At 41.2% G+C, this 25,617-nt stretch overlaps 1 protein-coding gene across 3 annotated transcripts in view; it reads left to right on the top strand.

Moving 5' to 3' along the window:
• The window catches only part of LOC122565348 (rho GTPase-activating protein 45-like), a 183,608-nt gene that overhangs the window by 93,197 nt on the left and 64,794 nt on the right, over nt 1-25,617 (top strand). For all 3 annotated transcript variants that reach the window (XM_043721229.2, XM_043721228.2, XM_043721227.2), the window contains exon 3: nt 23,521-23,664. In XM_043721229.2, coding sequence (XP_043577164.2) covers nt 23,521-23,664 — 144 coding nt within the window. The remainder of the gene's footprint in view (nt 1-23,520; nt 23,665-25,617) is intronic.

Raw genomic sequence — 25,617 nt, 5'->3', positions numbered from 1 at the left:
AATTACTGACTCACCTTGAATAATTCGTGGCTGACATATTTTGGGAGGGGTTAGCATGGCAACTATACGAAGACTTTGTAGTTTTTGGAGGGATTAGCTGTTTGATGCCATCGCTATACTTTTTACATTGTTTCTCAGATGGGCTAAGTCATCCGTACATAACACAATACCCTTTAAAACATATTGAGGCAGCTGCATGATATGAGGGTTACAGTATACTGTAAAACATGTCCACACTCAGGAAGTGTGGAAAGGAAGCTGGCCACTTCTGTCTTTCTGTTGCCTTATATTTACAGCATTGTTTCAAATTAGTCAGAGATTTCTCCAGTTTCAAATTGGTGTAAGATGGTCCTCTACACACCAAACATTTATCTAAAAGAACAGAAGCTGACTTATAGTAATGTCTTGTGGAGTACCATTCATCTTGCATTTGGGAGTCCCGAGGCACCAGAGGTTTCAGCCTCTTTGTCTTGTCACATTGAAACTACCGTGGACGTGATTTTACAATATCTACTGCTACAGGAGCCGATGGGTTCACAAGCAAAGGTCACAAAATAAATTACAGTTAGGAATAAAATGCTGACCTCTTCCTACACATGCATTCCTCTAAACTGAACACCTACGTTTCTCAGCATCTTGCCTGAATCCAATTTAAATGTGGTCTTGCAGTGGGCTTGACATGGAGAAAGAAATGTTTATATAGGAATCAGCCTGGATTTCCGACCAAATGATAGTTAATGAGCTTGTGTAGAAAACAATGGACTTTACATGCCAGTAGGGTGAACAAATATTGACACAGACTTACGTAGTCTAATCAAAATCATATCATTTACGAGCACAAACTGGATTTTTGTTTACTCTCTGAAGTCTTTGGTTATTCATGAGTTTAAAGGTTCAAGCATGTTGTATTAATTTTCTTTTTACCATCCACCTCTCCTGAAGCTGCTGACTAATGTTAGGGCACATTACATGAGCCCCAGCATGCCTTTGGTACATCACACTGTGACCATTCTCCACACATGAGTCAGACAGAAAGCATTTGCTAGCTAGTTGATTCTGGAAGGCCTCACAGTTAAGTACGATCCTGAATTAAGCCAGTGTCCATGCTTTCCAGCAGGAGTCCCTGACATGCACTTTTTCTCTCTCTAGTCAGTTGATGCGACATGTCATGTGCCTATCGGCACTCTTGCTATGCTCTCAGCATAGATTTTGGATTAAATCCAGGAGCTCCATTTTCTACAAATCAGTTCTGTTTATAGTGATGTACTAATCAATGGTGCCCTAGATTTTGAACTTTCTTGACACATTTGGTAAGATATTTACTTCATCATTGTTTTCAAAGTATTTTCCAACTCACTGCATGAACTCTACTGGACTGACCACAATCAAAATTCACTCTGTTTTCAAAACCTGCCATCCATCTCAGGATTCTTTCAGGACATGCCAGGTCACAAATTCTTACAAATCCTCTGGGAGGGATTAGATGTCACATCACCAATGAGTCAAGTGCAATGGCAGACATTAATTTGATATTTTAGATCGACAACTCTTACAACATAGGAACAGGAGAAAGCCATTCGACCCCCTCAAGCCTATCTAATGACATCCAGGCTGATCTCTGACCTAAATACCATTATACTGTACCTGCCTTTGTCCCTTCATACCTTTGGCTATCATGGACATGTCAATCTCAGATTTAAAATTAACAATTGATATAATATCAATTGTTGATTGCAGAGGAGAGTTCCAAATTTCTGCCATCATTTACATGACGGTGTATTTCCTACTTTACTAATTTTATCTTTGAAACGTCCAGCTGTAACTGATGCTCAATCGTCTTAAATTCCATAAGTGATGGGAGTATTTTCTCTCTATCCAACCTATCCATTTTTTTTAGGTTGAAAACCTGGATCGAATCACGTCTTCTAAATTCCAAGAAATATATCCATTCTTTGCTCACTGTCTCTTTGTCAGTTAACTCTTGGAGTGTAGGTATTATTCTAACAAATCTGCACTCCCTCCAAGATAAACATTATTGTACAGCCTGGTGCTCAGGTCTGCTCAGACCAGTTGCAATCTTGTTTTACTTCCATACCACAGGCATGCTTTAATTCCCTGTATTTTAACCTCTGAACAGAAAGACCAGTATTCAATTTGTCTTTTTAGTTATATTCTGTGTCTGTGCAGGACCTTAAACTGACCCCTAACCTTTTTTTTTAAAGAAAATATACTTTACTTTTTAAAAATGTAAAGACATAACAGTTGAAATGTAATGTTATATTAAGTGCAATATCGATGAATCCCTTTCAATGTGGTATGTGGCAATCACTAATGTTCAAACATTCAATTATATTATTGCTGAGTTGTACTTCATTCCCTCAACCTTGCTTGTTCCTTATCCTAAATACAGCTGCCAAATAGTCTGTGTTAATATTTTCAATTCATCTGTTCGATATTCCTCATTACATTTACAATTATAAATTGTATTTCAATGTAGAGTTTAGGTCAAACATACAGCCGTTGGTCTTCTGCACTGGCTCCAGCCTTTCAGAATTGTATGTTGTGAAGGTTTCAGACAGTGACCTTTCCCCATTATGTCTTTGCAGTGGCTGCCCCAAGCTTTATTGTGTCCCTTGACCCATAATCCTGCACTTTGGAAAGTGCCAGTCTGCAACACTTAGTTGTGGTCTACTCTTTTTGCTCTGGAAGACCAGCAAATTTTAGCCAGACCAAAGGATGACTTTAACAAGATGATTGTCCTCCAACAGCAGCTGCTGGTCCTCCAGTGGCAGTTCATAGCTATCTTGGGGTCCATCCCAGGGAATAGCCTGGGAGCATAGAGCCCTACATTTCAGAGCTGATTTCGATGAAACGCATTAAAAACTGCTACAGTTCTTTCCTAACCTTCTTTGTAGAGGCGTGTTCCAGAAGGAGGTGGGTCACAGTTGTGTCCTCACCACAGATGAGGACTTCAAAGAAAGTATGTGGAGATGTTGTGACTCCAGGCATGCAGGAGGAATCTAATAGGAAGGTCCTTCTCATAGAGTCATAGAATTGTACAGCACAGAAACAAACCCTTTGGTCCAACTCGTGCATGCTGACCAAATATCCTAAATTAGTCCAGCCCCATTTGCCAGCTTTTGGCTCATATCCCTCTAAACCCTTCCTATTCATATACCCATCCAGATGTTTTTTAAATGTTGTAATTGTATCAGCCTCCACCAATTCCTCTGGCAGCTTATTCCATACATGCACTACCCTCTGCAAGAAACTGTTGCCCCTTAGGTCCATTTTAAATCTTTCCCCTCTCACCTTAAACCTATTCCGTCTAGTTTTGGACTCCCATTCCCCAGGGAAAAGACTTTGTCTATTTACCCTATCATTGCCTCTCATGATTTTATAAACCTCTATAAGGTCACCTCTCAGCCTTCGATGCTCCAGGGAAAACAGCCCCAGCTTATTCAGCCTCTCCCTATAGCTCAAACCCTCTAACCCCGGCCACATTCTTGTAAATCCTTCTTGAACCCTTTCAAGTTTTACAACATCCTTCCTACATCAGGGGGACCAGAATTGCATGCAGTATTCCAAAAATGGCCTAACCAATGTCTTGTATGGACAAAACATTGTCCTCCCAACTCCTATACTCAATGCACTGACCAATAAAGTAAAGCATACCAAATGCCGCCTTCACTATCCTATCTATCTGTGATTTGACTTTCACAGAACTATGCACCTGCACTCCAAGGTCTATTTATTGAGCAACACTCCCCAGGACCTCACCATTAATTATATAACTCGTGCCCTGATTTGCTTTTCCAAAATGCAACGGCTTACATGTATTTAAATTAAGTTCCATTTGCCACTTTTTGGCCCATTGGCCCATCTGATCAAGATCCCACTGTATTCTGAGGCAGCCTTCTTCACTGTCCACTACGCCTCCAACTTTGGTGTCATTTGCAAACTTGCTAGCGGTACTGCGTATGCTCATATCCAAATCATTTATGTAAATGACAAAAAGCAGTGATCCTTGTGGCACGCCATTGGTCACAAGGCTTCAGTCTGTAAAACAACCCTCCACGACCACCGTCTGTCTTCTTCTCACCATAAGCCAAGCTACATCTTTGAATATTCTGGCAAAGAGGCGTTGTCTTAATTGGCTTTGTCTATCTGCTCAGAGAACCATCTGACAGAACTTATTGTCTCCTTTCTGCTTATTTTCTTGGACACACGCCAAGACAAATATCAATTACTGCTGGAGGACTATCAACTCAGCAAAAGACTCTCTCTTTGGTCTGCATGAAACTTGCTAGTCTCAAAGATGTTAGTGTGGACTACTGTCTGATTGATGTATGGTGAAAGGTGTTTCTCCGCACAAGATTTTCAACAAGGGACAGGTGATATGACCTGATCCAACTGAAGGAAGCATTCAGCAACAACATAATCAGACCCATCCTTCAAAACACTGGGGAACCTCAGCATGGAATCACACTTTGTATTGGATAATGAGGGTTTACATGCAGGTTGATACCGAAGCACAATGAGCCACATTGGGGATGTCTTTCCCCATTTTATTAGAAGTATTAAACTTGATGTCCATATGGATATTTTTAATTGTTGATATTTTAATGGCCACAATGTATGTTTTCAAAAGTATACTTCATTCATAAATTAACCATAAGTCGGTTATAAGACTGGTCAAGTCGAGCTAGAGGCAGCCACAGCCAAGATGTAACGAGAAGGGCCACCATCTACGGCCATGAAATGCTGAGATCCCTTGTAGCTTGTATTGGAATGTAAATAGTATCTTATCAAATTTAGTAAATGTTCCAAATTTGCAATTGGATGGAAGAATCTAAGAATGCAATGCTCAAAGGAGAAATGTGATATTTTTATTACTTTTTCAATAAGGTCCACATTGCAGTGTAGTTTAGTAATCGCAAACCAGCAACACTACTGTCAGTTGTCAACTGAGATGAACCCAATTAATCAGTAAGGTAATCTATGTCAGAGTAAACAATATCCTAATAGGTGGCTACAGAAATGTATTCTTTTTAAGTCCAGTGTAAGACTGTATCCTGATTTTTAGTTATTAATAATGCCGTGCAATTATCTTCTTGGCACACTAACATCCCATTGCAAATCAACAACTTCATTGAGCTAAACTATGCCAGAGATGCACAGTGGAATTTTTTTCCCGTGGATGCTCCCAGACCTGCTGAGTTTTGCAGGCAATTTCTTTTTTACATTAGAGGTTTTCTGACATGTTGACTGGAACTGTGCGCTGCAAGGTCATTTCGTGTCTAGATAATTGGCACTAAAACTTCTCAGAATCTGCAGCATGTTCTCAAAAGACACAAACATAAATACAAGTTCCAAGTTGTGTGGAAGTCTCTGGATTGGTCAAAATGAAAGACAAAAGATGATATCACTTTGTAAGGTTGAAAGGATGTCATAGTCTTAAAAGTTGCCTCAAAGAGCTTTATTGGTCAACTGAATGTCTCAGATTTTTAAGTCTTAAGAGTCTCCTCCAGGCCAAACAGTCACCATAAGTGCCTGATGGGAGGAGCTCACTGCCCACTAGGACACAGCCAGCTCAAACCAGATATTTAAGATGTGGAGGTGCCGGCTTTGGACTGTTAAAAAACACACAACACTAGGTTATCGGCCAATATTTGGAAGTACTATCTTTCAGAGCACTGCTCCTCCTTAAGGTAACCTGACCTGAAGTTGTGTGATTTTTAACAGATATTTAAGTGCAGCATGACAACTTCTTCAGGATGAACCTTGTGAAATGGAAGTGCTGGAGTTTAACCTAGCGTTCTCCAGCTATGTCCTCTGTTGAGCCTGACACATGTGCAACATCGAACTCTCAATGTTGACAGTTTATACCATACTCATGGAGTTCTGCATTGTATTATCATGCTGGTTGGCCTTTTCTTTGTGCTGTGAACTTTGAAGTGCAGGTGACAGCAGGCAGATTCACAGCACGGATTGCCTGCATTTGTTATTTATCTCTGCAAACTGTGGGATTAGAAATCTTCTCTGGGGTGGGTAAGTGAATGTATCCAATCAATAGTAAAGTTTATAGGATGGCTTTGGGTTTGATTCCTGGTTATTCAGCTGAGGTGAGCCCAAAATACAGGATCAGGAGGAGGCTATTCAGCCTTGTTGAAAAATTTGATCGTTGCTGATCTATATTTTAATTTGCTTCATCCAGCTTGATACTACATCCAGAATGCAACTGCCTAATTTATTTCTCTGACATTTTCAATTGAACTGGCCCCACAAGCTTTTCAAGGGAGTTATGATTTCTCACTGTCCTTTTAGTAACAAAGTGCTTAGTGATATCATCCTCAAATGGGCTAGCTTCAGTATTAAGGTTTTGTCTCTTGTTTTTGAATCCTCCGCCATAGGGGAACTATGTTCTAACCAATCTATTCAGGTATGTTCCTATCCACCTTGGGAGCAGGTGGGACATGAACCTTGGTCTCCTAGCTCAAAAGTAGGGACACTACCTCTGTCCCAGAAGAGCCTCTATCCCAACAGAGTGAGCAATTATTTCCTAATCAACCCTCTGAGAGACGTAATTACATACCTTTGGAGCAGATGAGACTTGAACTGGAGTCTGTTGAACCAGAGGTAGGGAAACTACCACTGCACCACAACAGGACCCCCACCAGAAAGAATAGTTTCAAATCCAATTAAATCTTTTCAGTCATCTTAAACATCTCAATTCAATCATCCTTGATTCTTAAATCAAGAATCCCAGACTTATGTGGGCCATGTGTTTATATCGTACCATGGTAGATGGTGAAATTTGAATTTAATTTTTTAAAGAGCTGAAATTGAAAGTTGGTATAATGGTGATCATGTAATCATTGTTCATCATTGATTCAGATGGCATTTTACAATAGTGTCCTTTAGGGAAGAAAAGTTGTTATACTTACCTGGTGAAACACAGTGGTAGTTTGGCTAACTCTGGGCCAGAAAGCCTAGGTTCATGTGCTAAAGCTGGGCCACAATACATCTAAACAGGTTGATTCAAAATATTTACAAACTGAATGCTTTATATTTTAATCTTTTTCGGTCCCAGTAACATTATGCCAAGTTTGTGCTGTACCTCACTGAAACCAACATATCTGGAAGTCCGGCTGGAAGTCCGGAGCAGAAGGCAGTATTCTCGTGAATTCTGTGGCCATCATCATGATCATGATAAGAAACATTATTCACTGTTGGAATGAGGCACAAAGTTGGTTCAGAAAATGTATCTAGAGAGTTAGACAATCCATAGTGTCTGCAGAGCTTTACTAAGTTGAAATCAGAACACTGTCTGCACCACAGCCTTGGGAAATGAGAAGCCCCCCCACTCCAATAAATATCACCCCTGCCTATCGCTGCGTCTCAGGATATGCACAGACCCTGCTTTGTTGTGATTCACCATGTAGCTGACAGTGCTTGGTGGAGGTAACAGAGGAAAGCCAAATCATACGCCAGTCAGAGGTCAGGAGAGAGGGGTGAACAGTTTGCTAGAAAACAAGGAAATAAAACAAGGGGGCTATTCAGCTTGGGGGGAACCACAGCACAAAGTGGGTGATGGTGCCTAGCTGGTTACACCACATGAGCAGCTGGGTTTACATTAGCCAGATTTTCTTTTCCATTGGCTACCATCCAAGTCTATTTTCACCCTTGTAGCACCTTCACCATGCTTCCATCCGTATTATTGGGGTTAGTAACAGTATATGGTGTAAGCAGCTGTGGCTATTACAAATAAAACTCAGCATTGAATAACCCTGCATTGTAATAGTGAGGACCCCTGGAAAAATTGCCCTCATTGGGTAAAACGTCTCGGAGTGTCCGGTGGACGTGAAAGGCACTATATCAATACAGGTCTTCTGAGCATTACGGTCTAACAGGCAGCCAGCAGTTACTCCTGACTGCGTACTGTAACTGCTTTTACTGTCACCTGCATTTTAATGAGATAAGCCCTTTAAGAGTCAGGAGCTTGTTTTATCTTCTTCCTGTCCTCATTATTCCTGATGGGTGATCCTGCTTTGTGCATAGCCCCAGGCAAGGGCCTGCATTGTTAAAGTTTGACCTTTGCTGCAACTGATCCAGTGCAAATTGAACAAAGACTTGGGAGCCTTCGGTGTGCGGGCACTTGGTCACAGTTTGGTTATATGATTAGCAGCAATTTCAATAATTGTGCAGACTGCACACCAGCAGTTTAAACGAAGATGTGCCTGTGTGATGCGATGAATTTACTTCTGAGTGACCTGGAGAGGGAGAAACAGTTTTCTCGGCCCCACGATGTGCTGGGTAAAGTTTTTTTAATAGTTACAAATCTTTGCAGAGGTCTCTTGTGTACAGCATGGGCTGCGGTCCTGCAGATGACCTGCTTACTGATAACTTTGCTGGAACTCTGACTCTGAGCGGATACTAAGGGGTGGGCTAACAAAGACCTCTTGCATTTTTCGCTTTAATGTTGTTGCTCCACATTTGATCTATCATTTTATATTTCAAAATGTTTCCCTGTTTAAAATCGCAAATGGACACAAGATTATACTTTGGATTCCAACGAAATGTGGAGAATAAATGTGGCACAGTCCTTTCTGTAATCTGAGACCTCATAAATACAGAGCTGCCGTCAGTAAAGGGTTAAAACAGCAGCGCCTATGCGTACGTGTGTGTGCCGCTGTGTTAGACTGTGTAAATATTTAGAGCTGAAAAATGTGTTGCTGGAAAAGCGCAGCAGGTCAGGCAGCATCAAAGGAGCAGGAGGATCGACGTTTCGAGTATAAGTCCTTCTATTCCTGAAGAAGGGCTTATGCCCGAAACGTCGATTCTTCTGTTCCTTGGATGCTGCCTGACCTGCTGCGCTTTTCCAGCAACACATTTTTCAGCTCTGATCTCCAGCATCTGCAGTCCTCACTTTCTCCCAGTGTAAATATTTATACCTGTGTCTCCGCTGATAATGTCCTCATTGCTTTCAGATTGATTAAAATGCTTTCAATGAGAAACTATGAACAAAATGAGGAATGTGATGGGAATAACCCTTTCAGTGATTGTCCAGTGTGAATTACAAATACACTAGTGTATCCATACATATAAATGTATATGCTAAAATACATTTATAGTGTATTTAGTTCAAATTATCACGTCTGTGCAATAATATAATTACTTGGAGACGTAAATGGAGACTGAAACAGTCTTAGCTTGACATCTGGGAGTAGTCCTGAAGGAGTGCTGCATTGTCAGAGGCAGTTCTTACTCAGAAGATCAATAAAACCAAAAGTCTAGTCTTTTTGTCTGGTTACTGGTTAATATCCTGTGGCATTCTTGGGGAGTTCTTCCTGATACTGGAAGTTGTAATTTGTTCTGAAGAAAGGTCACTGGACCCAAGACATTAAATCTGCTTTCTCTCCACAGCAGCAGGACAGTGGCTAGCACTGTTGCTGCACAACGCCTTGGTTCAATTCCAAACTCAGATGACCGTCTGTGTCAAGTTTGCACATTAGATTAGATTACTTACAGTGTGGAAACAGGCCCTTCGGCTCAACAAGTGCACACCAACCCTCCGAAGAGCAATTTAACCTGCACATTTTTTTTGGGACTGTGGGAGGAAACTGGAGCACCCGGAGAAAACCCACGCAGACACGGGGAGAATGTGCAAACTCCACACAGACAGTTACCTGAGGCAGGAATTGAACCCAGGTCTCTGGTGCTGTGAAGCAGCAGTGCTAACCATTGTGCTACCGTGCCATTCTCCCTCTGTCTGCTGTGGTTTCCTCCCACAGTCCACAGGTCAGGTGGATTGGCCATGCTAAATAGCTCCACAGTGTCCAGGGATGCCAAGTGGATTAGCAATGCTGTTTGGAGGATCTGTGTGGCTCAATGGGCCAAATAGATGGGCAGGAGCTAGCCAGGCAGCATCAGGAGGTGGAGAAGTCGACATTTCGGGTATAACCCTTCTTCAGGAGTGGAGGTGCAGTAAAGGGGGTGAAGTGGGGACAAGTGAAGACATGTAGAGGGTACGACCTGATTGGTGAATGGGTGGAATGAATCCAGTTGGTGGCAAGAAGCCGTGGAAATGAGGGGTGGGGCTGGGAATGGAGTCAGAGAATGGGAAGGGAGGTTTTCTGAAATCTGAGAACTCAGTGTTGAGTCCTTTTGGGCTGTAGGCTGCCCAGGTGGAAGATGAGATGTTGTTCCTCCAATTTGCGGTTTGGTTCATTGGGACAATGGAGGAGATTGGGAGAATTGAAATGGGCAGTGACTGGGAGGTCCGGTTGGCCCCTGTGAGCCCGGCTGAGATGCTTGGTGAACAGTTCCCTAAGTTTGAGCTCAGTCTCTCCGATGTAGAGAAGACCACATCGAGAGCAGTTGATGCAGTAAACTAGGTTGGAAGACAGGCAGGTGAACCTCTGTCTCACCTGGAAGGATTGTTTGGGGCTCTGGATGGAGGTGAGGGGGTGGGGTAGTGTACCGGCAGGTTTTGCATATTTTCCGGTTGCAAGGGAAGGTACCTGGCGGTTTGGGGGATTGGTGGGGAGAGTAGGACAAACCAAGGTCTGCCGAAGGGAATGGAAGGCAGAGAGGGGTGGGACCTGCTCCCATACTGTAGAGATTCTATGGGCGGGTAAGAGATGCTGGAGACCTGCTGGGTTTCTCCAGCAATTTCTGTTTTCGTTTCTGAAGAAGGGTCACTGGACCTGAAATATTAGTTCTCTGCTTTCTGTTCACAGATGCTGCCAGACCTGCTGAGTTTGTCCAGCAATTTGTTCTTCTTTCTTTCAGCTCTCCAGCATCTGTAGTTCTTTGTTTTATTTAGACTTATTTCTGGTGTTGTGACCACAAATTCTCTGTCCACTAAACAGGTGATCTAGGAGTGATTTATTGCATTGCATTGTGGGTGCTTACTGTGAACAAATTGTCATGTTTCCTACGTCATAACTGCGACTGTATTTCGCAATGCATGCTATGATATCAGTGTGAACACTTTGTGACCTTCCAAGTTTGTGAAATGATTGATGTATGTGCAAGTCTTTATTTAATCTCCCCCTCATCTGAGATTCTTTGTCCTGGAACAGCTTCAGTCGCATCCTGTTATGGTACAGTATTGAGAAGTGCAACTGGTTACTCAAGAGTGAGCATCTGCAACTTGTCTTTCTCATGAATTCCCCTCTGAAAATGCTCATGAGAGGAAGGCGGTTTGGCCATGCAGTTCAGCTTGGTCAGATCTTTCTGCCATGCCGGGTTGACTTGTTGGACACCAATCTTTTAGAGAGGCTTTTAAACAGTTTCTCTGAATTGAGAACCCTCATTATTTAAGTGTTTTTCCTAAATTTTATGCAGCTATAAAAATGCCAGTTGATGGTTGAACTTTTTTCAATGGAAATGTGCCTCTGCAATTGATCTTTAAAGTGGGGACAATAGCTAGACTATTTTGGAGAAAAAGGAATCATTTCACTGACAATGAAACAGTTGAGCTTTGTGCATATTGAAGACACTTTAGAAACCTATTTGAGTTATTTGTGACAAAGAAGGAGTCCATTTGATTCAGCGTACCAATTCTCTATGGAACAGTCTAGTCAGTCCCACTGATCTATATGTTTCCTGTAACCCTGCAGTTTATTTCCTTCAAGTATCTACACAGTTTCCATATAGAAATCAATTGTTTGCTTTTCCACTACCTTCCTAGGGCAATGTTTCTACCTACACCATACTATTGAACAGTAGGTTCCAGGTCAATGCTGTGTAAACCATTCTTTCTAATCTCCGTGCATTTCTTGCCCAACACCTTTAAATCTTTGCCCTTTGCTGCTTGTGTTAATAACTAATGGGAATGAGTTTTTGCTGTTAATTTAATCCAAACCAGTCTTAATCAAGACTTCTCTCCATAAACTTTTCTCCAAGAGAACAACCCCAGGCTTTCCACCTTAACTTGGAATCAATCTGGTAAATTTCTTCTGTGCCCTTGCAAGGACCCGTGAATCCTTCCCAGGGTGTTATAAGCAAAATCTCAAACTGATGTTAATCCGTCTCATTTACATTGTCTGTCAGTACCCTGCCAGCAGCACATTAATTTACTTCCTGTATCTCTAATGATTTTAATCCAGGTCCCTTGCACCGTCACTCAATTTTATAAGACATTTAGCCTGAAAAGTTAATTTGAAAGCTACTAATATATGAATGCCAATCTCTTGGGAGATGAGTATCTTTTACCTAGTGTTACGGTAGTTAACCAGTCTTAAACTATTATAACCAATTATCTGGGTAATAAACTACTACTTTTACTCAGGTATGTACCTCTTCTGCTAAAGACTATTATTTATTAATGGTTCATCCCTCATCATTTAATGCGAGTAATCTCCATAGACAAATATTACAAGAAGGGTTGGTGGCAGAAAGTCTACCCCAAAAAGATCCCAGGAGAACTAGGTGCTAATTGTTTGCATTATCTTTCCCCCATAGATCCATCTGCACTTTAAAGCAAAGTTAAAAATCACACAACACCAGGTTATAGTCCAACAGGTTTAATTGGAAGCAAACTAGCTTTCGGAGCACCGCTCCTTCATCACATTACAGCTCACTATCAAGTTCTCTTGATTTGAAACAGGATTATGACTATCAGATTATGACCATCAGCCTGGGTGATTTGCAATAATGAAAGGTTCAGACTTGAAACATCAATTCCCCTGCTCCTCTGATGCTGCTTGGCCTGCTGTGCTTATTCCAGCTCTACACTTTATCGACTCTGAATTGTGATATTTCCAATATAACCTTCTTTAGTACCACATTAGTGTCAGCTTTGTCAATGGCTAGAGCTGACACAATTGGAAAACAAATGTCTCAATCTTAAGTGCCCAGGACCTACAATGCAAGGAACAAGCCTTTCTGAACCTTGGAGAAAGTGAGGACTGCAGATGCTGGAGATCAGAGCTGAAAAATGTGTTGCTGGAAAAGCGCAGCAGGTCAGGCAGCATCTGAACCTTGGTCAATTTACTTCCAGCTCCCTTAGCGTAAGGGCCAACGTGTGTGCGGTCAGAACCATCAGTCTCTGTCTGAGAGCAATAAAAGAGGAAGAAAATGTAATTGGCCCTGAGATACTGCAGAACCACTGTGACTCCACACACAATGCTTCAAGTCTTCAATCTCATGATTAGTTTAGCTCCTTCAGAATCGCTGATTTGATACATTGAACACAGTCGTTTCAAAGAGTTTTCTTGTGTGTGTGTGTGTATAGCATACCACTCCCAGAGTACTGAAAACCCACCCCTTTCATTTTGACCGACATGAGTGATTGAACTGGTAATGTGAACTGGATTATGGACTCTAGGACACAACTGTTTCCAGCTCATGGGTAAGTGTAGGATAATTCTGTTAAATTGACCAAAAACAGACCACTGTAGGTGTATCCAAAAACAGCTCAGAACAATGCCTCAAGGGCACAGTGCTTTTGGGCATTAATGAGCACAGAGAGGAGAGGGTGTGTCATTGAGCCATCCAATAACAGTGAAGTGTTGGTGCCCTGAGGTGCACCTTCAACAGGTGTGACTTCAACAAAATTCTACTAAAACACTGAAGATCGCAACAAGAGAAATTAGGAAGGACAGAGACTGTCATAGGAACATATTAAGCATCCATTTGCTAATATTTCACTAATGGTAATTTCAAAGCAATTTTTAAATTACCATTTGAAGAGAAAAATCAACAGATGCTTTCAAAATGCCTCCTACATGCTCATTGTTATTGTATTATGTGTTAAAGGCCTGAAGTTGTCAGCTGTTTATTGTTTTTTATCTGTTAGCTGTTTTTGTCAGGGGGTTGATTGCAGCAGATTCTCTGAACTCCTTGGATTGCTGCTGTTGTGAGAAACTGTTTTGACCAGCCTCAAGGAGAGTTGCTTCTTAGTCAGGCAAATGGGGGGTGGTGACATTGTGGGAATATCAGTGGACTAATAATGTGTAGATACGAAAACCCAAAGTTGTGAGGACTAGGGTACAACCCCAGTGTGGCAGCTAGTTTTGAAGTCAATGAATGAATAAGATCTGAAATTGAAAGCTAGCCCCAGAAACCATGACCTTGAAATTATTGGGTTGTGATTTCTCTTTTTAAAAATCTTTCTGGTTCATTGTTGTTCAGAGAAGGACACCTGATATTACCCAATCTGGCCTACACGTGACTCCACAACCGCACACTACAGACCATTAGCTATGCTCTGAAATGGTGTAGAAAGATACTCCACTATACTAAACCTACTGAATAGTCAAAATAGCAATCTGAGGAGCTGGCTCCACAACAACCTTCTCAAGGATAAGTAGGGATGAGCAGCAATTGCTGATCTTGTCAACAAGCCCAATCCCCATTGAAGGTGTTTTTAATTCATTCTCTTTTGGTAGTTTGAATTGAAATGTACATCAGGTCATTACAGGTCTTTGTGTCAGATTTCAAGTTTGGATTGGGCACATTGTCAGTCGTCACCTGGTTTTGATGTTGTCAAATCCATTTTCTCTCATCTTTAGCCAGATGTGGAGATCTGAGTAAAGCTGCCGTTTAGCTCCTGGGTGCCAGGCCTCTAGAATCATAAAGAAGAGAACCATGTAAGAGCAATTAAAGAGGTTGTTCACTTACTTGAATCCACTAGAAATAGTCAGCTCTTGTAGACCTGAACAAAACTGAGGGCACACGGAAGTGATGGATGGACTTTGGGCTTCCTATTTGAAGTCAAAGATTGTTGGAAAAGCAGTTGGTGTCCAGAGAGTTCTGAAAATTATTTGTATTTAGGTTTTTGTTTCTGACTCCATTCCTTCCTGTGTCTGGTAACAGTCTTGAGATTAAGCCAGTATGTTCATACGTGCTTGCACACACACCACTATTTCCATTCCCCTTCATCCTACATCTCAGCTCCGTTACTGAAAACCTACTCCATGCCTTCATTACCTTCTGAATGGACTATTCCAATGCACTCTTGGCTGGTCTCCCATATTGTACTTTCCATAAACTTGATTTCATTGAAAACCTTGCATTTTAATTCTTAGCTAACATCAAGTCCTGTTCCCATGTTGTCACAGTTCTCATTTAGCTATTTTGGCTACTAAGCAATGTCTTTTAAAAATTCTCATTGTTGATCTCAAATTCTCTCTATGGTCTAACTTCGCTATCTCTGCAATGCAATCCAGCTCCACAACCTGCTGAGGTACCTAAGCTCCTCTAATTCTGCATCCTTGAGCATCTCTGAGTTTTGATTGTTCCAAAGTTGGGTCATTCCTTTACCTGCTTAGGCCCTAAGCTCTGGAATACCCACATTGTACACCGTACATTTAACCATTCCTCCTCTTACACAAGCCTTGAAAATCTCCATGATCAGGTTTTTGATCATTTAACCTAATATTTCCTTCCTATAAGTAGGAGTTGTTGAGAATGAGATTCAGCTTGGCCTTGTCTAATTTCCTTCAGTTCACATCCAGAGAAGCTAACATTTAAAGAATAGCTAATGAGGATCCCATTGCAACTAGACACATTTTGAGGAAGATGGAAAACAATATAGAACATTGAACAGTTCAGCCCTTCAGCCCATCATATCTGTGCTGATCATGATGCCATTCTAAACTAATCCCATCAGCCTGCATATGGTCTGTTCCCATTCCCTGCCTGTTCATGTGTTTATCTATATGCCTGTTAAATGTTGCTATCGTAATTGCTTCTACCATTTCCCCTGGCAGCGCACTTCCAGGCACCTACCACTCTGTGTGAAAAACGTGTCTCACTAATCCCTTAAACTTACCCCCTCTCATCTTAAACCTATGCCCCCTAGTATTTGGGAAAAGGTCTCTGACTATCCACCTTATCTATGCCTCTCATAATTTTAGATATATCTTCAGGTTGTCCCTTTGCATCTGGCACTGGTGAAAACAATCCAAGTTTGTCCAACCTCCCCTTTATAGGTAATACACTCCAATTCAGGCAACATCATGGTAAACCGCTTTTGCACCCTCTACACCCTTCCCATTGTGTGGTGACAGTACTGTACACAGTACTCCAAATGTGGCCTAACTAAAGTCTAATGCAGCTGCAGCATGATTTGACAGCTTTTATACTCAATCTCCCCTCTAATGAAGGCAAACATCCCCTATGCTGTCTTTATCACCTAATCCACTTGTGTTGCCACTTTCAGGGAGCAATGAACTTGCATCTCAAGGTCCCTCTGTTTATCAATGTTGTGAAGGGTCCTGACATTTACTGTATCATTTTCTCTTGCATTTGACCTCCCTAAACCGCATCACTTCTTATTGCCTGGATTGAATTCCATCTGCTGTTTCCCTGCCCAACTTTCTAACTGATCTATATTCGGCTGTATCCTTTGTTGTATCCACAACGCCACCGATTTTTGTGTCATCTGCAAACATACTCATCAGACCACCTACATTGTCATCTGAGTCATTTCTGTATATAACGAACAACAGAGGTCCTAGCACTCATCCTTGTGGAGCATCACTAGTCACAGACTTCCAGTCAGAAAAAGACACTCCTCCACAGCTACCCAGTGGAGTGAAAGCAAATATTCCTTTATACAGCCAACTCATGAAAATGCTTGTGCAACACTGTTGTTTATCTGAGAGGAGTCAGTATAATTGAAAAGCTTTTCCCATCAATCCACATATGTACCAACTCATCAGTTTGAATTGTAGCACAGGCTTTCTGTGTAATGACTGTGCCTGCTTTTAGCAAAGAGGATGTAAGTTGGGGAGCTCCTAATCTAGGAGGGCCCTCACCTATGGTCTAGGGTTCACCAGTAGACCATATACCAAAATAAAATGCCCCCTACCCCTGAGGCAGAAGCTCCAGGACTCGATAGCCTGCCCGAAGTATTCAAACAAGCAGTTAATCACCCTGCTAATCCTTCCTCATTGTTAAAGGATGTAAAAATACCAAACAGATCTGAAGTGTTAACTCTTCTTTCTCTCCGCAGAACTGCCAGACCTGAGTATTCTAGCATTTTTCATTATGTTTTCCAGCATTTTTGCAATCTCCCTTTCACAAATTACTTTTCATAAGCACCAAACAAGTCTGAGCACCTTAGAGTCAATTCTGTAATTCGGAAAACTTAGCAACCAATTTTGCTTACAGCAGGCTGTCAAAAACAGCAATGTGACAATGATCAGAAGTTTTTTTTGTGTGATCGATGTTTGGGGGGCTAATTATGGATCAGAACATTGAGGATAGTTCTCCTGCTTTTCTTCAAAATAACACAAAGGGACTTCTATATTAAGGCAGCTTGTCTGAAAGATATGATTCGGAGATGCCGGTGTTGGATTGGGGTGTACAAAGTTAAAAATCACACAACACCAAGTTATAGTCCAACAGGTTTAATTGGAAGCACACTAGCATTTGGAGCGTCGCTCCTTCATCAGGTGGTAGAAATTCAGGGCATTAACTGTACCACAACATGACATTGGCCAGGAATAGGACTTGAACCCAGAACTTTGTGACTGGAAGATGAGTGATACTGACTGAGCCACAGCCAACATTTAAACTTAGCTAAGGCCTTGTAACAGGAAGAATCTTTTGATTTGATGTCTTATTACACTTGTATTTTGACTTTATTGTTCTCATTGGTCGATCAGATTGGCTCTTGAGAAATGTTGAAAATGGAAGCTGCTGAGCAGGCCCATTTGCATCTGGCAATACACTTCCTTTATTGGCTAGATGAATTTCTGGTATGAGTGGAAACTGATTTTGTACTCCCGAGTCTCCAGATCTAGCAAATGAGAAATTTCTGTTTGTCCATTGCACAACAGGTTTCCCCACCTCCTTCTACATTCAAATGGTTTAGCACAAATTGACAGGAATTGAGGTTTAAGCACCCTCACAAGTGAGACACATAGAGTTTAGCCATTTAAAAGTGCACATTTACCAGCTTTACGCTGCTAGATCCAGCAAAGGACATTGTACACTTTGGGTTGCAAGGTTATCTGGAATAGAGTGGAAAGAATTTGAGGCCCAGGGATGGGTGTGTCCCTGCAGGCCCCTTTTACTGAGTTAAATTGGCAGATCAATCACCAATGGTGCCCTCAAGCACTGCACACCTGCCTAATTAGCTATCGAAGTCTGACGTTAGGCAAAGACTTGACTCCACTCTTCAATCTCCAGTCTGTCACCTTGGAGCAACCCTGAATTGCAGAGACACTCATTTGAACCTATTTGAGGTGGTAAACATTATCTTTCCTCCTCACAGATATTGTTAGAACTGTGGTACAGCATTTCTGGTTTTTAATTCAACTTTGAAAAAATTGCAATTTCTTTCAGCTTTGGGTTAGGGCATATATAGATTTGATGTGTTAACAGGGACTTTCATATACAATCACCAGTGATAACAGAAACTAAACAGTGTTGATATGCTAAGCACACATGCTGTTGTACCATTTGCATGCACAACCTCATATAAATGGGGACAGAAGACATTTTTGATAACTAGAGTCAAATTACTAGAGTCAGTTTTGAAACCAAGGCACAATGATGACATTTCTTGCATGTCAGTGGACTTGCATTGGCTTAAAAAGATTGATGCATGCTTTAATTTCAAGTTGTACTATCTTAATTCTATCATTACACTTTTCTACAACAAAGAACGCTACGCATCTGTAAACAGTGAAACTTTGGTGCAAAATAGAGTGAGTTGCAGGTAGTTATAGTAATGAAAGGGTTTTAATTTGGTTCACAGTGCTCTCTGGAACTCCAAGATATTTGGATTGTGTATGTTATGTAGAATAGCTCAAGTTTTGTTTTTAATTGTTACCTCCCGTCATTAATTATTCACCCTGTAGGCAAGTGCATATGATTAAATAAAAATTGCCTTTATCTTGTTCTTGTGCTGCTGTTAGTTATACTGCTTAGTTTATGGGATCTTCCCACTTAATCTGGGCCCAGGAAAACCAGTGGTAACAGTAATTATATTTATAGAGCAGCGTTTTAACTTCTAAAAGGCAGTTTTAGCAATTAAAGAGAGAGTAAGGGTGTTGAGTCAAAGAACAACTTGAATTAATACCCAGAAAGGGTTTCGAAGGGAACTAGGGAGATAATGACTTCAGAGAATGGAGCTGAACCAATTGAAGGTACAACCAGTGATGGTGAACAACAAAGAAGACTATAGACTATAATCTGAGGAACAGACTTGGAATGTTCTAACATCAAACAGAGGTAGGGATTCAAAATGAGACCATGAAGGGATTTGAACACAAGCCTGAGAATATTAGGTTTGAGACTCTGGTAGGTCAGTGATATGTGAACAGGATTTTGTGCTGGTTAGGACATAACATATTGCAGTTTTTGGAAGATGAATTTTGGAAGGCTGTGAAGGAGAATACCTGAGAAATCTAAGCAAGATGAATGGATGTTTCAGCAGGAGATGTACTGTGGAGGATAATATGGTGGAGGAGGAAGTCGATGGGTTTTTGTGTGACCGCACAATCTCTGTGCTGACATTTTGATGTAAATGTAGAATACGATGTCATCCAGTCAGTACAAGATGAATACAAATATCACAGTCAGTCTGGGCTTAAACAATGTCTCAGGGTCTACATTTTGAAACTGGTGTCCATTGGTACTGCCTGCATTTCAAACCCAAATGCAGAGGAGCAACACACTCTTTGTCTTTCAGATTAATCTCCTGAAGTTTTATCAGTAATATAGAAGCATCTAAAATCACAAATGTCACCAGAGTTCTTTTCTATTGCATTGAAGTTGCATCTGCCTTGTGTGGTGTAACTTGGCCTGGTCACTCTTATTCCTGTGTTGAACAGTGTACCGCATTCGTTTTAATGGTTATTTCACTTCTCACTATGTTTGGTTGGGTTTCCCAGGCCTGGGGAAACATAGCAGTTACAAGGGAGCAAGAAGTGCTGAATTTATAGATGGCAAGTACCTTTCACAGCACAGCTTATAACCCAGGTTGAGCAGGGGTGTTTCCTCCAGGTCTAATAAATTATCCAGTAACTCCCGCCCCCATGGTCTCTCTGCTTTCCGCCCCAGGCCCTCTCCCACCATCATTCAAGCTCCACACAACTGTTGCCACCATCCCAGGTTTTGACCTTGCAGAGCAGGTTTCTGTGAGGACTCCAGTCTGTCTGACTGTAGGCAGGAATTCCACTGAGTGAGCATGTGGTGAGAGAGAGGATTGGAAGGGTGTGGGGAGGAGGTGGCACAAAAACCAAAGAAATCCTCAGTTTTAAATTTTGCAAACCTGTTCTTCTGGTTTTCCTGACCACCCTCCCCCCCCCATAACCATAACACCAGTTCCACCCTTTCCCACCTGCTGTGCAGAACACTTGCTTTTGGGCTTACTCCAGCCCTGTATGTCCATCTCCCTGTCTGCACTCAAAGCCTCTCATTTTCAAGAAAACAACTGTAGATGCTGGAAATCTGAAACAAAACAGAAAATAACGTAGAAACTCAGTAGGTCTGGCAGCATCTGTAGAGAGGAAAGAAATTAATGTTTTGACTCCAGTGACCTTTTGTCAGGACTGTCATTTTGACTCTTTCTTTTTCTTCCTGCCCTGCACACCTCCGCGATCCAAATCTTCACCCGTTCCTTTTTCCTTTCTCTGCAGTCCAGAGACATTTCATTTTTTAAGGTGTTTCTGTGATACTTATGTAGAGGACGAGAACAGTTGAAATCGCAATACAATCCCTTAATCAGGGTAAAACTTGACTGATGTGTCCACAATTAAAATGGTCATCCAAGCTTTCATGGCACTTTATATGTATGTTTTGCTTGAATTTTATCTATTACAAGTATTACAGAATCTATGCCTGTTTGTTCTGACGCTGTATGTTGACACTTGCTGCAGCAATTAATATTTCAAAAGAAACCTGCAGTTTGATGCTTGTAAAACCTGGAAAGTCTAAAGAGGCAGAAATTTCAAAATAGCTAAGTGACAATCCTGTCAATATCTTCAGCATTTTAAGCACCTCATTTGTGGAATTTTGACTTTTACATGTACATATCCCCACATTACAACAGTGACTACACTTTTTAAAAAGTACCTCATTAGCTGTGAAACACTCGTGAGTCTCCCAGTAGCTGTGAAAAACATTATGAAAATCTAGGTTTTGTTTTAAGAGCATTATTTTTTTCAAAAGCAAGTTACTGAGTTGACTGAAAATAATTGCAATCCTGTCCAGGCTAGCCTACAATTTTAGCACTTAGTCTCTAGTGCAAGGAAAAATCTGAAGTAAACCAAACTGGGAGTGAGAGAATCTAGTCTCCCGAGATGATAATTGGCTGCTTTCAAGTTGATCTACCTACTTTCCAGTTTAATGGCAGGTGAGGAATCATCATCCATTAGTGTCAACAAGACAACACAAGTTACACTATCTGACTCGACCGTTAGGATCGACAGTACATGACCATAAAGATTTATTTTTATTAAGAAAGTATATTTATGCAATAAAACTGTTTTGGGCTCTGCCGATGCCTCAGCTAAATGCCAAGAGGTTGGGTATAAATATAGAGAATGGTGAACACCAAGGCTTAATTTGTTCTGTGTAATAAAGAGAGTATAGATCTGAATGGCTTCATTAACTGTACATGTACATTAAGATTTATTTTTATGAAGAAAGTATATGGTTGCAATAAATTAAAAAAAGGAGCCTGATGGATTGACTTGTGAACTAGTGCAGCTCAGCTCTGGAAATCATCCTTATTGAGCTGAAGGTAACTTAGTCATTCCTCCTCTGAATTCTTTCAGTCAAGAAAATTTTAAGTTACACATTAGCTACCAATTGTAATTTATCCACTTTCCTATTACTGGTCTCAAGTTGACAAACTTACAATGGGAAAGTCTTTAACATCTATGTTCTATGTTAAAGAAACTGGCTGCCACTTCACTCTGAGTTCATTCTCTCCAAACACCAAATGCACCTCTAAACTAAAACTAAGAATGGTGGGTGCTGGAGATTTGAGACAAAACAGTGTTGGAGTGTTGGAAAAAGTCAGTATTGGGTATGGCAGCACCTCCTGAATTACTCCAAAACTTTATTATTCCTCGTACTAAATTCACCTCTGTATCTTGGCACTTTTTTTTTGTAATTTGCTTTATTTAAGAGCCCCCTATTCTCTATTCCTCCATTGAGAAAGTTTGCTTCCCTTGAGTTTAGTTTCCAGAGTACACAAGGCCATTTGCTGTCTCACTTTCGAACTTGCTCCTGATCTACTACTGAAGCACTTGCACTGACCCAAAAGCCAGAACTAAGGCTGGAATGTACCTGGACAAGGAATTACATTCTATTCTGTCTAAAGCTTCATACACCAGGTCAATGGCCTGTTGTTAAATGAGCATTTACTGGGCAGAGACAAATAATTTCTGTGTTTGACATGTTAAAAATATCCTATACAGGTATTTGAAGTGTTGGGTGGCATGGTGGCTCAGTGGTTAGCACTACTTTCTCACAGCGCTAGGGACCAGGGTTCAATTCTAGCCTCGGGCAACTGTCTGTTTGGAGTTTTGTACATTCTCCTGGTGTCTGTGTGGGTTTCCTCACACAGTCCAAAGATGTACAGGTTAAGTGGATTAGCCATATTAGATTGTCCAGTCCATGTAATGTCCAGGGATGTGCAGGTTAGGTGGAATAGTTGTGGGAAATGAGGGGTGCGTCATGGGGATCGGGTGGGACCTATCTGCAAGTTGCTGCAGATTTAATGGGCTGAATGGCCTTTTTCCATACTCTAAGGATTCTATGACAATGGATTGTTAAGGGGACACTGCCAGAAGGCTTGCAGGCATCTTTCATTGCATACAATTATCAGCTGCGCTTGGAAACAATAATAAAATGTTGTAAATTGTGTCACAGGAGAGTTGTCAGATTAAATTTGACACCGAGCTATCAAGATGTTAGGACAGGTAACTAATACTTTGAAGCAAGTAGTAGATTCTAAGTAGAAATTTCAAGGAAATCTTTAAGGAAAGAATTCCAGAGCTTGAGAGAGTGGAGTGGTGGAAACCAGAAATACACAGGAAGCCAGAATTAGGCATGAAAATTCCAGAGGCAGGACCAGCCCGGTTTACAGAGGGATAATGTGAGGGCTGCTGATCGTGTTGTCTTTGATGTTGAAAATGAATTGATGATCCATTGGAATCCACACCAAATTGGCGAGATGATGACTTTGTGGTAATATTGCTGGACGATTAGTCCAGAGACCTCGGTTCGATTCCTGCCATGGCTGATGGTGGAAATTAAATTCTCTAAAAACTTGGAGTCAAAAGTCTACTGATGACCATGAAACTGTTGTCAATTGTCGGAAAAACCCATCTGGTTCACGAACGTCCTTCATGGAAGGAAACTGCCGTCCTCACCTGGGTTGGCCTACACGTGACTCCAGAACCACAGCAATGTGGTTGACTCTTAACTCAGTTAGCGATGGGCAATAAATGCTGGCCTAGACAGTGATGCCTTTGTTCTGTGAATTAATTTTTTTTAACTTATGCCATGCTAACTTTGGACTTTGACTTCTTTTCCCCACAGACAAAACGGAAACCCGCCGACCAATCGCTCACGAGTGCCTTGGCGAAATGTTGAGGATCCTGCGACAAGTCATCAACAAGTATCCCCTTCTGAACACCGTGGAAACCCTGACTGCTGCAGGCACATTGATTTCAAAAGTGAAAGGTAGGAGGGGGGAAAGGCTCAAGTGCAATTAGCCTAATATTCACAAAGTAACCCATTGATCTGAAAGATAATGTGAATATTTAAAGGGAGGCGAGAAAGATACAGGGACATCCTGCAGGGATCATCATTGTTTGGGATCATGGAGCAAATCGAGTCAACCCTTGCAGCTGTCCCTCTTACCTCAGGGCAGGACACACACGGATTACAGGTGGCGTGGGACTCTTTCAATATGCTTGGGTCAAGAGTTCAAATGCCACTGAATGAAAGGTTGTGAATTTAATAGCATACTGCAGGATTGATGCTTATGTTTGCTGTATAGTTCAGGTTAGTTGACAACTTGACAGTTATGTTCGAGACTCTATCAAGTGTTGAGGAGGTGTTTGATTTTAATGGGGATCATATCTGCTGTTTGTCTGGGGGTGTTGCTTTGGGCGATCATTTTTTTTGGTGCTCAGCTGTAAATAGACAGAATGGAAAACTGGGCAAGTTGCCATGACCCTTGAACACCACTAATCCTGAGGCAGGGCGGGCTGACAAGATTTCAGGGACTTTTTAAACCATGTAAGTGCTTTACTTAATCATGATTTGTTCTGTTCCTCAATAGTCATCCCTTGGATATAAACATAACATCACATTTGAATTAAGGCAGTGTCATTCAGTGACATTGTAATTAGATTCAAAGACTCTTTGATTCCTTTGTAATACACCCACTGGTAACTGCATTTCCCAAGAAAACTGTCAGGATCTCTCCAACATGCTTATTAAAAAAAAATACCATTTGTAATTACTGCACCCCAATCCATTCATGTACATTTGCTTGAGTTAACATTATTGTATGAAAGATTACATATTAATAAGTAGAGGGTAAACAATAAATTGATACTGTGCTGGACTAAGAATTCTCCAAGAATGCTGTATTGAATTACTGTCTAATATTTGATGTTCTACCATGATACTGAGTACAAATGGAATGGCATTTCACTGCAATCATATTTTTCTGCACAAAATGATAAGAGAAAGTATCCATCCCACTGTCTTACATCTTCTCTGTATTACTGGCCAACCTTGGTGGTGTTGGAGAACATGGAACCAATTTATAATCTGCGCTTTCAATTTTGGTTCTTCCTCAATCTTGCCCCTCCAATTCTCAATGTTCTTCAGTTTTAAAGCTCTGCACAGAGCTCTCCAACTCTGCCCTCTTGTGCATTTCCCTATTCTTTCACCTCTGCATTTCCCTATTCCTTTACCTCTGCTTTATTCATGTACAGTCAGATGTCCTGACCCATGCTCTGAAACCCTCTCCCTCAGCCCCTCTATCTTTCTACTTTGCTGTCTCTTTCTGTCTGTGTCTGTGTCGCTGTCTCTCTGTCTCTCCATTTGTGTCTCTCTCTTTATCTCTCTCTCTCTCTCTGTCTGTCTCTGTGGCTCTCTCTGGGTCTCTGTGAATGTCTGTGTCTCGCTCTCTCTCCCTCTTTTTATCACACTAATTAAAATGCTTTTCCTCCAATATTTTTGTTGTTCTTGCTAATACTGCCTATAATGATGATACGGCAATGCTGGTGTTGAAGTCACATGACACCAGATTAAAATCTAACAGATTTATTTAAAATCACAAGCTTTTGGCGTGATGCCCCATTATCAGGTGAGGTGGACACCTTGTGATTTTAAATAAACCTGTTGGACTACAACCTGGAGTTGTATGACTTTTGACTTCGCCTATAATGAAAAATTGTTATAAAATTATTTTTCTACATTAAAGACAGTGTACAAATACAAAATTATTGCATTGCTTATAGAAAATATCTTGGATATGTGCTTGTATTAGCCCTTTCCATTTTCTGTCTTGCATTCAAACGTTTCCCTGTGTAACCGTATTGCAATGGCAATAAGCATAATGTTGGACTCAGAATCTGGTATGAAATTTGCTGTTTCTAATCTGCCTTGTATTGTCAG

Source organism: Chiloscyllium plagiosum, unplaced genomic scaffold, assembly GCF_037043375.1.
Source record: "Chiloscyllium plagiosum isolate Xiang-an unplaced genomic scaffold, Cpla_swu_hap1 HiC_scaffold_28, whole genome shotgun sequence".
Classification (NCBI taxonomy): Eukaryota; Metazoa; Chordata; class Chondrichthyes; order Orectolobiformes; family Hemiscylliidae; genus Chiloscyllium; species Chiloscyllium plagiosum.
This window is presented reverse-complemented; position numbering and strand designations above follow the sequence as displayed.